General features: G+C 42.8%; 1 protein-coding gene across 1 annotated transcript in view; it reads right to left on the reverse strand.

The window, feature by feature from the left end:
* syngap1b (synaptic Ras GTPase activating protein 1b) overlaps positions 1-17927 on the reverse strand; it is a 109898-nt gene that overhangs the window by 84717 nt on the left and 7254 nt on the right. Inside the window, exon 2 of the mRNA XM_079502922.1 lies at positions 1699-1804. Coding sequence (XP_079359048.1) covers positions 1699-1804 — 106 coding nt within the window. The remainder of the gene's footprint in view (positions 1-1698; positions 1805-17927) is intronic.

Below are 17927 nucleotides of genomic sequence, written 5' to 3' on the forward strand. Positions count from 1 at the left end.
ACAATGTGAATATGAATGTCTTGCATGCTGTATTTAAACTATTTACGGACGGAGCTTATCAGAATCGAGTAAGAGAAGGAATCAGTTCAAGTTTAATTATTGAAAAAATAAAATAAATAAATAACTTTAAACTAAACTATGCTGCATCAAGGGTATTGGGTAGGCCCTAAGCTAAGGTTATGATGCCCATGATCGTGGGGAATTATTTTGCGTGATTCTTGGTCCCGGCTTGGTGGTTCCGGCCTGATGACTACAACCAGTGACTACAACATAACATATGTTAGTTCCACCGAGTGCCCACCATAACCATCTGAGCAGCCATCAGCTTTCAAGTGGGCCCTGATCCAGAAAAGGTTGTGAACCACTGTGCAAGATTTTTTCTAATATGACAGCCTTATGACTAATGGTTGTTGATTCACTTATTACTGTGATGTTATGATGTGCAGGGCACCACAGATGGCCCAATAGGGTGATGTTATGATGTGCAGGGCACCACAGATGGCCCAATAGGGTGATGTTATGATGTGCAGGGCACCACAGATGGCCCAATAGGGTGATGTTATGATGTGCAGGGCACCACAGATGGCCCAATAGGGTGATGTTATGATGTGCAGGGCACCACAGATGGCCCAATAGGGTGATGTTATGATGTGCAGGGCACCACAGATGGCCCAATAGGGTGATGTTATGATGTGCAGGGCACCACAGATGGCCCAATAGGGTGATGTTATGATGTGCAGGGCACCACAGATGGCCCAATAGGGTGATGTTATGATGTGCAGGGCACCACAGATGGCCCAATAGGGTGATGTTATGATGTGCAGGGCACCACAGATGGCCCAATAGGGTGATGTTATGATGTGCAGGGCACCACAGATGGCCCAATAGGGTGATGTTATGATGTGCAGGGCACCACAGATGGCCCAATAGGGTATCACGCGCACTTACCACTTAGCACTTAGTACATATGAGCGTGTTTACAGTGTGCTTCTTTACGGACGATATGGGCTAATATTGCTGTGTCAACAGATTTTGAAATTCTTTGCCAGTTCTTTGACCTCGATAGTACATGTATAAAACAGGGGGGAGAGTCTTGTTGAATCTGAAGTGACACCAAGGGCAGCAGTAGCAATGTTAGAGTCATAGACACAAGGGAGCCTCCCTGGGAGGTACTTAATATGGCTGAAATGCAGGCGGTGAAGGTATGAGGAGAAACTGAGCAGGACAGTCACAGAGGCCCCAGAGAAACTGAGTCTGATGAAAAGAAAAAGTGCACCGCAGAGAGAGAGAGTAATAAGAATACGTCCAAACAGAGAGAAAAAGGACAACAGATGAGAGTGGACATGTCCAAGAAGAAAGGAAACAGCGAAACACAGACAGGAAACAGAACTGAGGCCTAGTAGGCAACATACAGTGTAGGCAAGAATGAATGCTCAATTTTACCCAGACGCTCAGTGAGAAGAAATTACAGGAAAGGAGACAGCAGATATTCACAGATAGACAGCTATTGAGTCTACTTAACCGTATAATATGATGGCAAGTGCAGTATCAAAGCATATGACATTTGTTTTCAATCAGGGTGTTGTTGTTTTTTTCCCATTTGTTAAAAGGAAATTAAGCCTATTATGAAACACTGTCAGTTGTTATTAAATGTCATATTAAAGTTCAAGTTGATTGTTCAAAGGCAGGTCTACTCACCCATCTCGGGATGATGCCTTCCCTCAACAGGAACGCTCACTGTCCGCCGCAGCAGCTTGTTCCTGTGAGACTCTGAGCGCCGTTCGCGCATCAGCAAAGGGTGTACCTGCAAGTAGAGAGCACAGAGTTAATGCACATGATGCAGTACATACACAGTACACACACACATTCTTAAGTGTCCCCATTCTGTCCCACTATTGACTTGGCTTAGCCACTTAAACCTGCGCTAGCATCCCTGTTCTGGAGGGAACAAGCTTGTGAGCTTATGTAGATCGGCCATGTTCTGGGAAGATAATTGGTGTAAAGGGAAAGAAGAGCAGAAGCAGAAGAGTGCAGAGCCAAAGGTCCGGCTTACTAAGTATTGAGAATTGAAGTGGTTAGCTATGATGAGACAGAAGTAGTCAACCAACCAAACATGTCTATCCTATATTGTCATCCAGCAGGTCAGTGTACTGCTGATGTGAATGCCCAAAGAAGTCGTTTGAATCCAAAAATAGAGAGAGAAAAACAGGGAGATTTCAAATGTATTATTACTTAGCAGCCAAATTGGAGGATTAGCCTTTCCTCTAGTAACTAGAGTAAAGGCTAAATCAGTAGGGTTCATCCTGCAATCTGACCATTAAATTATCTTGCTGAGCATGAATGCGTTCAGCAAGTTTCAGGGCAATCTAGGAATTACATTTTATAATTGCCATTAAGTGGACATTTCCAGTAGGGGCAGCAGTGGCTCAGAAGGTAAGGCAATGGAATCACAAGGTTCCCGATTTGATTGCCGCCTCCTCCTGGCTGCATGTGGAATGTCTTGCTGACATTGAACCCGATCTGCTTGTGATGAGCAGGTTGGTGCCTTGCATTAACTATGCTGTTGGTTTGTGACTGGATGAATGTGACATACATTGTAAAGCCCTTTGGAGAGAAGCGGTGTATAAATGCAGTCCATTAACATTTACATTTTGGGTGACGTTAGAAGAAAAGCCATGATATCACCTAAATCAGTAGGATATCCTCCAAGGAACATGAAAGTGCACAGCAAATTAAATAGCAATCCAACAAGATTTGGGGGATTTGGGTGTTACCAACCATCCTTAATAAGGGTCCATGCTGCTAGCGGAGCCAATAATAAAATAATACAGTCTGCCCCAAAATCCCAACTTTCATAAAATGAGACTTGTGGGAGAATAAAAGAAAGAAAAAAAATCAGAAATAGCATTCCTTGTGAAGCATTGCAGTGGACTCAACAGCATGAAATACAGCAAAGAACTATTATTATCTATACTTAAGTCCAACATTTGAAGTCTGAGGAGTTCAGAATAATAACAAATATGAGACAAAACAGTATGACCGAAGTTGTTGCAAAATTAGATACTGTATAGTTTTTGATGATTGATTGCGAACGAAGTGATTGCGAACGAAGTGAACACTAACTATAGAAGCTGGCCAAAACTGTCTGTCTGTGTGTCTGTGTGTCTGTGTGTCACGCTGTAACACCACCCACCCGCCACCAGAGGGCAACTGAAATTGGAACGATACAGAGAAGAAATTGGAACGATACAGAGGTCTGTGTGTGTGTGTGTGTGTGTGTGTGTGTGTGTGTCAGACTGCCACAACAGCTTCGTTCGCTTCCAGCGTTTACGCGTCCTACTTGTAATTAATCCTAGTAAAACAAGAACGTTTTAAAAACAATAGTAGGAATCCGACTTGCATCGTTTCCGCGTAGACTGGTGGGCACTGGCCTAGTATGTAGAGATAAACATCTGATGTTTTTTTCTCTCCAAAATATAAATAGAAACTCTTCACAGTATTATGCATCCCTCTGTCTGTCCTGTAGAAATCAGAGGTGTTTGATTATCAAGTTTTGCCGTGCCTTCAAGTGTATCCTAGCAGGAGAATGTCGGGGCATGGAAGAGCGGGTGACAGTAGGTGCGTTTCCATAAAGCCGTTTTTTTGCGCATTAAGGCTCTTGCGCAAAATCTCCTGGATGGAAACACATCAACATGCGAATAAGTCTCCATTTTTCGCAAAAACACTTTTTCGCTTGGAGGTTGCGGATTTAGGCTTTTTCGAAAAAAGGGAAATGCGCAAATAGTGTATGGAAACACTTGCGGAAAAGGTTTTTAATTAGAAAGCATTGAACTCGCATTATATCGCTTTTGAACAGTTGGAAAATAAAATAAAACAACGATGGGGAGGCAGTGGAGTGAACGGTGCATGGGGTGGTGGACAGAGAGGGAGAGGGAGTGTCGGAGTGATGTTGTGGATACATATATGGTCCCAATTTTACTACCCGACCCGTCCGATTAATAATTGTGTAGCGTGTTCAAAGATCCCATATGAAGTCTGAATCCTCCCGAGTTGATCGGGGCGCTCCGATCATTTTGATATCTGGATCGCTACTGTATGGATGCAAGACACACACACACACACACACACACACATGCACACACGCACACACACACACACACACACACGTGGACTACGAGTAGTGTAGTTGTAGACTAAACTTTTATATAACCTAGCTGCCTGTGTCCCTACTCCCTGCAGGCTATTCGATTTCGATCCATGCATATGCTTCATCTATTCTTATTTATTTATATTCATTGCATAAGATAAGCAACCTAAACGTGTAGGCTATAGGCTATATAGCCGATGAAACAAGTTATTCACAACTGTTTGCAGCTGCAATCAATCAATTTACAGTATAAACGACCAGTATGCTCCAATCGAGTCCCGTGACATATAGGATACATGTGCCCCGAATATATTAAGACAAGCATTACACAACAAATCGTTCTTTGTACGTTCTTTGACTGTAGGTGTCGTCAATACTGTGAAAGCAGCAGACGGTCGGTCAGCCGCTGACCAGGGATCAGATTACAGCGCAGTATATGGGGTCCCGTCCGTTAAACTGCAGCACACATACAGCGCATCAAATCAATGGTGTGAACATCGATTAGGACTACTTTACATGAGCCTCACTTTACTGGCAAAACAGTGCAACCTACTGCACATTTCATGAACTTATTGCATATGCGCATGTTATCAGTTTAATGGAAACACCGACAATTCGCTTTTCTTTTTTCGACTTAATGAACATGCGCTTCCTTTTTTCGCAAAGGCTTAATGGAACCGCACCTAGTGTGAACACAGAGTTACTGTCAGACAGTGGCACTAAAGGCACAGTGCAGTGGAGGATAGTACAGCCTGGGGGCTTTGGGGCCAGGCCAATAACAAAGAAGGACACTGTCAGGTCACTCTGGGGGCTTTGGGGCCAGGCCAATAACAAAGAAGGACACTGTCAGGTCACTCTCATCTATACAGTATGCCCCACAAGACAACTGAGTGCCACTCAAAAGGAGCCCTCTAAAAAGCATTGGAGTGTGTGTGTGTGTATTCCTTTTGTGTAGTTTTCTGTTTTTAATGTTTTAGAATAACCACTGTAACTTAGTGGCAATTTAGTGTTGTTTAAATAATTGAAGACCACTTTACGATATTGACTGATTTAGCAGATTATACAAAGTATAGAAGTCCCACTTAATGTACCATATAACGTGAAATCACTCTACTATTGGGGTTGGGGGTCAAGACTTTAAGGGCTATTGGTCATGTTTGTTCAAACAACAGAGATTCAGAGTTCGTGCCACGCCTTCAACATTTTTATATTTAGTCTGGCCAACAGGAAGACACTTCACAATAGCAGCAATAGGATCTGCCTCGTTTTCTGTGAACCTCTTCATCCAACGTATTCACATGCAGAATGTATGCACCTCATAAATCAACTGTGTATATTGTCCTACACAAAAGTACATTGTGTGATACATCACTTGCCTGGGACAACATTATTACTTTTTGGAAATTACATTACAATACAACTTCCTCAATGAAATAATTATTATGCAGCATCCATTCTTTATGAGTCCGGGACAGTACATCCATGTAAAGAGTATGTGTGCTTCTTTATTGAGTCATCTTTCCCCTTTGTTTGAGCAATTGTGCACTGAAAGGTTTCACTGAGCTTTTTTATGTAGTTTTAACAACATGCTGTGAGCATAGTGCTCAGAACATATCAGGCCTCAGTTTTGTCGTGTGGGGTATAATCCACAAATGATTTTGCAACAACACATGGTTGTTGTTTGGAGGTTTTATTGCCAAAAATAATGAGTCGGTTCAACCACTATCAATATGACCGAGGCTGCCTCACAAATAAAATGTAGACTCATACTCATGGTCGTGGAACCGTGGAACTAAATAAAGAAACACATTCTAGGCACAGTAAGTACAGTAGGATTATTAAAGTGTATAATTCCCCACATCAAAGAAATGCACAATATTTTGAACTTGAGGCAGATCTACGCAGCTTTTAACATATGGAGCTTTTAACAATATAGACCAGCGGTTCCCAAACTGTGGTGCGCGCACCTTTTGGGGTGCGCGAGTGCATCAGCTAGGTCAGGGGGAAATAGGGGGTGCACGACCAAAAAAGTTTGGGAACCGCTGATATAGACTATAACATCTATATTGCATTACCAGTAAATTATTTCCCTGAGTTTCCTCCTGAGTTTCCGAAACCAAGACAATTATTTCTTGAATATAGTAGGCCTACGTAAATAGGTTTGAATGGGGTTTCTAGGTGTAAGTATGTAGGACTAGTAGCATGCCAAAGTTTGTGCTATTGCCATTGAGAATGCATTGGGCGTTTAAGTTAAATAATGGGGGTCATAATTTCACCCCCTCCCTATTCCAAAGCCCCCCCAGGTACATTATATATTTAAACTATTTTCAGCAATGGTACAATTATTTTTTCAGTGGGTAGATCTTGTTGAGCTCATCATTTTGAAAGTAGATCTCACGTCATAAATGTGTGGGCACCCCTGATGTAGGACTAGTAGCATGCCAAAGTTTGTGCTATTGTCATTGAGAATGCATTGGGCGTTTAAGTTAAATAACTCAGAAACTACAAATCATTTCAAAGTAAAAAGTTCCAGCATGTGTCTCCACAGTAAGCTGAATTATAAAATGTGTGAATGGAGTTTCTAGGTGAAAGTGATTTTTTTGACGTGCCAATATCTGCCATTGAGCCCCATTGTAAATTTATCAGATTTGAAAGCACTATATTTCTAACACTATGAAACATTTCAAAGATTCCTTTTCAGGCAAACATGTCCACCGTAAGATGAACCTACGTACAGTATATTTCTTTAACATGCAGTGTTGTACAGTAGGACCACACTAGTTTGAAAGAGAAGTATAAAATAGAAAAGATAAATGATAAAACGTGTGAGATGAAATAGAGGAGACATAATGGAGAAGGACTAAAAGAGCACTATGACATTTTTAAGAAGTAAATAATAAACAATATTGAATCATGATTTGATTCTACTGTCTGTGTCGGACATGTGAGGACATATCGATCATATCAAACGAAATTTGTTCTCCGCATTTGACCATCTCTTGGAGCGGTGAGCCGCAGCCATGTCACGCTCAGTAATCATTAGTGTGGTTGCAACCAGACTAGTGTTATTGGCCTGGTTTCCCAAAGGACACCTCTTACACCATGGTGTAAGAGGTATGGTGTTGCACATGCTCAGTTGCCCTCTAGGCCGCACATGAAGCCTGTGAACATAGACATTCCGTGCATAGATGTGCCACGCAATGGTAGGCCTCAGGCCTCAGGTCTACCATTCTGAAATTTAATTTAATAATATTTGGACTGCTAGACAGCTGACAGTAGGCTCTCTTCACTCTTAAAAAAATGTAATTCAATTTAATTTCTTTGATGCTGAAGTAGGCCTTAATTTCAAAGTTTTTATATTTAAATGAGATGAAGAAAGTCACCACTCACACCACACATTTCTCTGTGAATGGTTTTAATACTGCCACATGTCGACAGGTGTGTGTAGGCTAAAGAGGCTTTAGGGAAACAGGTTTGTGTATTCATGCAGGAGGCCTTACGGGCGCAATGAGGACAGGTAAGGCTGTGCTCTAGTCTAGGTTGTGTATTTCTATGTTGTTGTGTTTGACAGTGTTTCCCAAAAAAGGACATCGTGTTTGATTGGCTGCCATGCAGCCAATTAGGCCGCACACAGGCTTCATGTGCGGCCTAGAGGGCAACTGAGCATGTGCAACACCATACCTCTTACACCATTGTCTTTTTTCCCTTTTTTCTAGAGTAACCCCAACGTTTGGCGCACTACTTCTCCCACAGTTTTGGCGGCACGCACGTGAGCCATATGTCAAATCCCCTCCGAATTACTTACACATGATTACAGGGGTGACTTGACATTGTAATTGGCTAGCAAAATGACTGGGAGGGGTCTATATTTCCGAAGGCGTCTGTGCGATCGAGGCAACCACACTTTGCAATTTCCCCAGAATTGCATCTTTCTAGTTTGTAGTTGATCTAACCCCCCAATCCAACCATTGATGCTGTGTGCCAAGCAGGGAGGCATTGGGTGCCATTTGATCGAACCCAGACCTCCCAGTTTCAGGGCGGACACTCTAACCACAAGGTCACTGAGGTGTTGGAATTGGAGTGAATGATGGAGAATGTCAAACTATCGAAAACCACCAGTCAACAATAAAGTCCATATCATGAAGATGAATAGCCCATGTTGATATTAATCATTAGTTGTAAGACAGTCCTAATTTTATTAAAGGCTATACTAATAACCATGCATGTATGACAACAACATAACTCACTCAATAATGTATATATATATATGTGTATAGATGAGAGTACATGCAAGCATATACAATAATGTATATGCTTGCATGCTAGATATAAAAGGTATATGAAATGGATATAAAGTTTTAGTATTACATATTATGTCCAGAGCTTGCCTGGAGCTCAAACCAAGAAACACTAACACAGAGTGGACCAAGTACTCTGTTCCAATAATTGAATATGTTTTACTGCTGATGATAAGAAACAATGGGCCTGAATTAACAACGCATTCTAACTACTTCTCCTTGATGGCACCATAAAGTATTATGTATCTTTATACTGTAGTCACAGTGTTGCTTTATGGGGGTATCAATACATGTAATTAGCAAAGTGGTCCCATAATGTGAGGGCAAGCTCTGCACTCGCACTACTGTCACAATGAAGAAGGGATGGAGTGTGAATAGTTCACAGATTACTATAAAAACCTGCTGGCAAGCAACTCTACATCTGACCTCAAACCTCAAACCCTTAGATCCCTGTCAAAGTTATTAGTGCAGCCGCGCCCGGCAGCCGGCGAAAACTAGAGTTCTCAACAAGCCCGAAAATTAAAGCCCGGCCCTACCTGGGCCCTCATCAAACCCTGGACACTCAAATACACTGCCCCTGCTGCCACCCTTAGAACTCCATATATGGAGCTGACCTGTTCTGACGTTCCATATGTTGATCTGACCTCATCAAACATATGGCCAGTAGAGAATTCATTCCATATGTTGATCTGTCCCCCCATGCCAAAGCGCCAGCACTCGCCCAGCAGTCTGCCATCACCAGGCGGATGCGTGCACGTGTCCTCGCCCTTTAGGGCGAGGTCGCTTCTCGCCCTCAGGGCGTCTTACTGGTGGTAGAGTATGCGGATCCCGCAGCAAACAGCAATACTGTAACCTTAAACCTATTCACACATTAGCTTTGCTGCTGTGGGGAATGTTGGATTGAATATGAGTTATTGAACTGAAAAGTTTATTGACCTTGTCAAAAGAACAATGGCTTACACAATGTACAGAAAAATAGTTACTCTAGTCTAATGTATGTAAAAATCAGTCAAAAGTGAAGAAACTCCAGTACAACCTTTGAGCCCATTATTACAAAAAACATCTGCATATACCGTACTTTCACAAACCTGTTGTAAGAAGGTTATGTATTTTATGAGCCGAGGCATACAGTAAGGGCTCCAATTTTGTCGCAGCCTTTACCCGCAGCGCGGCCCGCAATTCAGCCGCTGCCCGAAAATTACGAATATAGGAGCTTTCTCAGTCATACCAAAGACTCTAAAAATGGGACCCAGTGCCTCCCTGCTTGCCACTCAGCATCAAGGGTTGGATTGGGGGTAAGTCCCTGCGACATACTAGCGTCATGTCCAGGGGGTGTACTTGTACATCAAGCTGCCTCACGCTACAGAAACAGGAGATAGGCTCCTGCCCTATGGGCCTCATGGCTCGGCAAGGCTACTTACTCTGTCACCCGCTATATTTTTTGCAGACACCGGTATTTGCGCCTAGAGGTGTGGTCATGGGCGTGTTGGCACGCTTTCCCCTAAATTGCTATTTTGGTCACATACATTTGGGAAGTCGATAGTGGAGTTTAAAAGCACCCGTAAGCCGTGCCAAATTAGTTCGGTAGAGCGGCGCACGGCACGCCGCGCGCGCCTCAATGGAGATGTCTGCAGGCACAGAGTAGGCTGCCTCATCTCTCCTTATTCTCCTATCTCTTTGTAATTTTCCGAGTCGAGTGCCTACCACTTCCTTGTGTCCATTGTGTTTATATAATTGTATAGTCAAATAAGTTGTTTGTGCGCGATTCCATTTCCATTTGCTCTTTCAGTTCATGATCACCCCATAGCAGCAAATGGGGTTTATTGACCGAACTTTCCTTTTCGCTTCATACCGTTCCGTAGAGACGGTCTACACGCACGATCTATATACCAAATGAAAGCCCTAATTTTGTAGGGTGCAGCAGTGAGACTTAAGGGCAGCGGCTATGAAGCAATACCAATACCAACTTTAGTGGGGGAACACCCTGGGCTCCAATTTTGTCGCAGCCTTTACCCGCAGCGCGGCCCGCAATTCAGCCGCTGCCCGAAAATTACGAATATAGGAGCTTTCTTTGTCCCTTAATAGTATTTGTCCAGCGTCACCCGCTATCTTTTTTGCCGACACCGGTATTTGCGCCTAGAGGTGTGGTCATGGGCGTGTTGGCACGCTTTCCCCTAAATTGCTATTTTGGTCACACACATTTGGGAAAGCGACAGTGGAGTTTAAAACCACCCGTAACTTATACCCGTAAGCCGTGTCAAATTAGTTTGGTAGAGCGACGCGGGCTGCGCGCCTGCAGGGAGATGTCCTTGGAGTAAGGCATGCGTCATCTCTCCTTATTCTCTTTGTAATTTTCCTATAATCAGCAGAAGTGAGTGCCTTCCTTGTGTCCATTGTGTTTAATTGTATAGTCAAAGACTATGCATGCATTTGTTCGTTCAGTTTCATCATCCCATAGCGCAGCAAATGGCGTTTAATCCAATTGACCGACCTTTCCTTTCCGCTTGATACCGTTTCGTAGAGACGGCCTACAGGTTGCGTTGCTGCTGGGGCAGCAACGCAACATTCTTCCATGGGCTATAGAACGTAAGGCTATGAAGCAATATAACTGGCAACGGGTAAGGGATCTATTAAAGGCAATGGCACGTGGACTGGTGATTGGTTAAATATGATTTAATTATTGTAACGCCCAAACCACACCTATGCATAATATAACGGGTAATGGAGGTGTTTAAGGGATTTAGACAGGTAACCAAAATACAAACTTTAGTGGAGGAACACCCTTTCCCCACTCCTAAATCCCCAAATAGTGGCTTTAGAAAGATGAGACAAAATTGGAGCCCCCTTTCCCCACTCCTAAAACCCCAAATAGTGGCTTTAGAAAGATGAGACAAAAATGGAGCCCCCTTTCCCCACTCCTAAAACCCCAAATAGTGGCTTTAGAACGATGAGACAAAAATGGAGCCCTATGTAGGCTATTTGTAAACATTTTCAGACCCTTCCAGAGAAGGATAAAATTATCTTAAATACATGACTCTAGACAAGTTTAATTCTTGACTATCCATCTACATGTCAATACTAGCCAATTACATGGGGCTAAACATGGTAATTTCCCTCAATGACGTCCACTTGAGCGAGAATAAGCCCACTCACCACCTCCTCTATTGCTCTCTGATCCACAGCAATTCACTGCCAACTTGACTCATAGATCTGCCCCATCCTGGCACCCCATCATCCCCTGTAGGGGATTCACCTGGGGGGAGGGTGTCAGCAATGAGACTTGGGAACGTATCTTGCACCACCCCTTACCCCTTATCCCTAAACCTATTTGAAAAAACATTTTAAAGTAGTTCAACTAGCCGACTACATTGACACATTGTGAGCTTGTAGATTGGCTATTTGAACGATTTTAAAAGGTTTTTCAAAATAGTAAAAAATGGCAAATAAATGTAGGGATAAGGATGGCGCAAGATATAGCCCTTAGTGTAGAGGGAAAAAAGGAGTTTAATAAGGGAAATATTTAGAAACAGAGCCCATAGGTGGATGCTGGGGTGGTGGTGGGAGCACATACTGAGAATAATGAGGCTATATTGGCCCACAACAGTAAACTTAAAGGACCACTTCACCACTTTTCAACATGTCTTCATATAATTGGTCCTCACTAATGTTCATGATAAAACACCACCATTTTTTCCTACTCTGTGTAGTCTGTGTCTCATAGGAGGGCTTTGGGCAGTTCGGACACCCATCCACCAGTGACATCATCATTAGGCATATTTTTTTTTAAACAAGATTTGTTTTAAAATATATATAGATTTTTATTATCGTGAGAACGATGGCTTCAACTTTTGGAGGAAAAGAAAGCCTGCCGTTTCTATTAGCTTGGATTCACCATTATTATTATTATTAAATTGTTTTTATTGGGTTTTTTTACACACAAGACATAGCAACATACATATATACACCACTAGACTACACATAAGCATACAATACATTAAGAACGCCTTGGGAAAATAAGTAAATAAAAAAGACTGAAATACAGGACCAAAACAGACACACAATAACGTAAAATAAAAATATAAAGGTTATATCATATTGCATTACATTACAATGTTCTCAAACAGATCGTCACCTGCCATACAAGAATTTAACTATTAGACAGCTGTCCTACACCTGAACATCCTCAGCCGGGAATTTTTGTTTAAAATAGTCCAAAAATGGCTGCCAGACCTTATAGAATTTCTGGGCGGAGCCCCTGGTGGAATATTTGAGCTTCTCGAGTTTTAGGTGTGCCATCACATCTCCGACCCAGCGTCGATGTGATGGGGGAATAGCTGATTTCCAATTAAACAGAATAAGGCGTCGGGCCAATAGGGAGGAGAAGGCTATGGCGTCGGATTGGACGACTGATGCCGTCATTTCACCAGGGACCACCCCAAACACAGCAATGAAGGGGTTAGGACTGATCTCTTTGTCACAGATGTAAGAGAAGGTCTCAAAAACAGAAAGCCAGAATTGTGATAATGATGGGCACGACCAGAACATATGACAGAGAGTGGCTGGAGCCTGGTGGCATCTGGAGCAAATCGGATCTACATCTGGATAAATCTCAGCAAGTCTGCTCTTGGAGAAGTGTAACCTATGGAGCACTTTGAACTGAAGTAGCCCATGTCTGATGCAGACAGAAGAAGAATGAATTCTTTTAATTGCCATTTGCCAAGAATTGTCCGGGATCTCAAGTCCCATATCATTACACCATGACTCCCTAATACGTTCCAGAGACGGGGATGCCATCTCTTGAATATCGCTATATATCATGCTCACCATTCCCTTCTGGTGTGGGTCTCCCTCCAGCCACTCGTCAAGCCATCTATCTGCCCGAAGTAGAGGAAATGAAGCGACATATTTCTTGGCAAAATCCCGTGCTTGTAAGTACCTGAAAAAATGTGAGCGAGGAATGTCGTATTCCTCTCTCAACTGTTCAAAGGTCATAAACGACCCTTCTTTAAACATATCCTTCACCCGTTTTAACCCCTTCCTGGCCCATAATTGAAATGCTGTATCCATAAGTGAAGGTGGAAAAAGCGCATTAGACACTAGTGGGAGACAAGATGAGGCTTCTTTATACTTAAAGTGTGTCCTAAACTGCGCCCATATACGGAGTGAGCCACTCACCAAAGGGTTATTTGTAAGGCGTTTTTTGCTGAGTGGAAGTGGAGCACAAATCAGTGAGGATAGTGACACAGGGTGAGTGGAGTGTTGCTCCATGTCAACCCATACCATTCCCCCTCCCCCATATAACGCAGCCATCCAATATGACAACTTATGAATATTCGCCGCCCAATAGTATTGTAGAAAATTTGGAAGTGCTAATCCTCCATCTTCCTTCTGTCTTTCCAAAAATGCCTTTCTAATACGCGGGGTGGTCTTATTCCAAATAAAGGCTGAGATGGATTTGGATTCACCATTGATGATGTCACTGGTGGACGGGTTTCTGAACTGCCCACAGCCTTCCTATGAGACACAGACGGAGTAGGAAAAAATTGTGGTATTTTATCATGAACATTAGTTAGGACCAATTATAGGAAGAGAAGTTGAAAAGTGGTGAAGTGGTCCTTTAAACCCTTACAGGAGAACAGGCCTGACCCCATTACATGTCAAATGTGATCAAGTTCAGAAGGTGGATGGATGTGGACTGGACATGTGTGCACTGCAGAATGGAGCCAAAAACAAAATGAAGCAGACCCAAAGAGACATGGAGGAGATCTGTAGAGAAAGAAGTGAAAGAGAATGTTTTTCAATTTGATTTGTAAATTGTAAGCCAGATGGATGTAAACAGACATGGCAACAGCAGCCTAAAGGTTCTACTTTTCGCGTCACTCCTGGTGTTAACAACCTTTACAGGCAAATTGCACAGAACATGAAAGAAAATAAAAGATTTTCTTCCCTCATGTTAGTCACTCCGCAGCCAGGGGTACAGAGGGTGTTGGAGTGCCATAGATCTGATGGGGGGAGGAGGGTTCTTTTGCCAGCCTGGCATGGTGAGTTGAGCGATGCTCCAGGCTGGCCGGCCCATATGTCACTATTGCTTCCTCAGGCCCAGCTGTGAGGAGAAGGGGAATATGGTGGGCGAGAGAGAGAGAGAGAGAGAGAGAGAGTGTGTGTGCACGTGTGTGTGTGTGTGTGTGTGTGTGTGTGTGTGTGTGTGTGTGTGTGTGTGTGTGTGTGTGTGTGTGTGTGTGTGTGTGTGTGTGTGTGTGTGTGTGTGTGTGTGCGCGTGTGTGCGTGCGTGTGCACACTCGCTAAAGCGACAGGTGTGTAATCCATTATATCTTAACAGGGAGATGATCAAACACCAGCTGAGTCCCTAACTCTGTCTCTGACAGAAACACACATGTGCACACAGAACTCTGATACGTGCACAAGCACACACTCGGGCATTCGGGCAATAACACAAATCACACTCATTCACAAAAACACATATTGTGCCCATATGTAGTACACAAAAACATATACAACACATGCGAGAGACACACACACGCACGCACGCACGCACGCACGCACACACGCACACACACACACACACACACACACACACACACACACACACACACACACACACACACACACACACACACACACACACACACACACACACACACACACACACACACACACGCACTCTGTGGCCCCATCATCATCACAGGTGGTCTTGCTGGCCAACAACATGATTTTCCCTTCAGTAGCACAATATCACCTTCTGAAAGACAGATGCTCCTTCTCCACTGGAGCTTGGGCTCTGGTCACTGCAAATAAACACAAATGCCCTAACAGAGCAACTGACAGTTTTCACCCCTTTCTGTCAGGGATTGTAGGATTCAATCCCGTGACTCACAACCAGTAGCAATCTCTGCACTAACTGACTGAGCCACCTGGCGCCCCCTGGGATTGTAATGTTTTGAAGAATGTGTGCATTTCTGTGCATTAATTCTGTACAGTATGTAGAGAATAAATAAACAGCTATGAAGCAGAAATGTTATTAGAAACATATTCTCTGGAGTGTTGACCAGAGTGCGTTTAAGTCATCTGAGGGAATTGTGCAGACAACATGTCCAGGATAAAGTCTCTATTGGTTCAGGCTCTGAACCTTATTTTCAGACACTTGAAAGGCTAGGGGGTTGAGAACTGACAATGAATGTATCTGCTTATACTATTGATTACTTTAAATGTCAGTGATAATTAAAACTGTAATATTGTTTGGTGCACAAATTGGAATTTTCTGTGGATCACACCGCCAGCTACAGTAAATGCCAAAATAACGTCATATTTTTTTTGCAAACTTAAGGCCCTTAGGAAAACGCTTTGCCTTTCCAAACCTCCCATGTGTGCATTTAGCACAGAGCCAGGCTCAGCAACACACAATGCTTTCTAATAAAAATGATAAATGTTAAGGATTGCTTTTAAGGTCATCTCGATCTCGCAATTGCTCCTTGTAAGCTGGCAGGAGACAAATTAGGGCTACTTTCTTTCAGAGCCTCTAAGGTATTAGAGGAAGAAGTTTGTACACTATCTGGCTGAATAGGCAAATTAATCAAATTGTTGAGATAAAAGCCATTTAATCCCTTGTATGTGCACAATGACCTTTTGAAAGATGGTGTTCTTGAGTGGCATGTAATGGAAATCAAATGCCAAGAATGTGGTAGCTAGCTCAAGTGCTTCCTTTTAAATAGCCTCTGTGGGCTAACCATCTTACTACAGTAACAGCATTATTTTACTCGTGACTGTTTACACCCACACACCTTTCAGTACATAATGTATCCCCCTCCCCACCCCCCTTTTCTGTTACATGTTTCCTGTGGGTCATGCATAGAATGCAAAGCGCTCATAATCCACACTTTGAGGATTAGCTAGTGACAGTATAGCCACAAGCTAAACCTAGCACGATTCCTTCCCTGGTTTATTTGCTATTGTGCTCTCACCTGTATCAATGCTGCATTGCCAAGAAAGGCAATATGATAGCCAAAAAGGTAGATGTATATAGCCAAATGCACTCTTTACTTTGAACCAGGACATACTGTACATGTATACGGTACATTTCTATAGAAGATTTTGATGTGGTTATGGCTGTGATAGGCTAACCAAACCAAATATTGTGTCATTTTGGTTTCTTGCATAACATTGGCACAGATGGGGGAGAGGAGCTTTGGGAACAGGGCACTGGTGTGTGTTGGTGGTAGAATGCAGAACTCTGTCACCTGAGATCAATGTGAGGGGAGAGAAGGAGCAAGAGAGGATGGCAAGAGGCCATCACTGCTGGCCCGCTAGCTCCCCCTGCAGGCCACGAGCAGAGAATACAAGAGCCCACAGGCAAGTATAGCGCTGCAATTGACAGAGAGTGAAGTTAGTGAACTAGTAATACTCACTCACATAGCCAAAGTGCAGGAAATCGAAATTTTACAGCAAGCTTCCTAGTAGTTTTTGTCGTCTTGGACAGGAGATTTTAGGACCTGCCAACTACACCTGTGATAATTAATTATTGAGATAGAGAAAAATATATATATGAGAACAGTTTGCCTTGCCTTAGCCTCTGTTCTTTCAATGGATTAAAGTTACAATCGAACGCCCTGTGCTTACAGTCACCTCTTGCGCGAGTATAAAGTACTATACCGTTAGAAAATAAACTGGTCACTTATCAGGCAATACCAGAACTTTTGCTGCCAAGGAGGGCTTGTGAAAACGGACTCTTCCATTGGCATTCCAGCATTATGCTGTGTTAGAGAGCTTATTAGAGTAAACCTACCCTAATAATAGTTTAATCCTTTCTTATTTTTTATTCTTACTAGTCTTATTACGTTTGAAATGTACTAGGTATTTGTATGCTATGTCCTGTATGTCAGTCCTGTTTGTATTGTTTGATGTTTGATGTCTGGGGACTGCAGATGGAAATTAGCATGTTTTGCTAAATCTGGTATATTTACACTGCATTTTGAATGTAATGTTCATTAATATACACTGTCCCGACTAAATAAACAAATAAATAAATAAAAACAAGTTATGCTAATTCCTTTGCTGGACAAATTCTGCACTGTAGTGAAAATGTGGCTTAAGTGTGGATTGTGCAATCTGAATAGGCTACTGAAGGTTGTGTACATGAGGCTCTCTATGGCTGGAGGGATGTGTAAGATTATAAACAGCCTCGAGGCCACTGCACAACCATCAATTTGAAAATCAGTTCTTTCAGCGAGTGAAGTATAAATGACTACGGTCATACTACACAAAGTAACATGTAGAGTGATTTGTATGGTCTACTATCCATCCATATAGTATACAGTCTGCCTTCCACTCAATCCACTGTACTGTTCTGATCCCCAATGAACTCCGCACAGTGCCACTGCACCACCATAAAAGAAGCAGCTCACTGAGTGAAGCCTGATAAGAATAGTCGAGGCATACTGTCAAAACACATAATTCCACAGAGATAG

Source organism: Electrona antarctica, assembly GCF_951216825.1.
Source record: "Electrona antarctica genome assembly, chromosome: 6".
Lineage (NCBI taxonomy): Eukaryota > Metazoa > Chordata > Actinopteri > Myctophiformes > Myctophidae > Electrona > Electrona antarctica.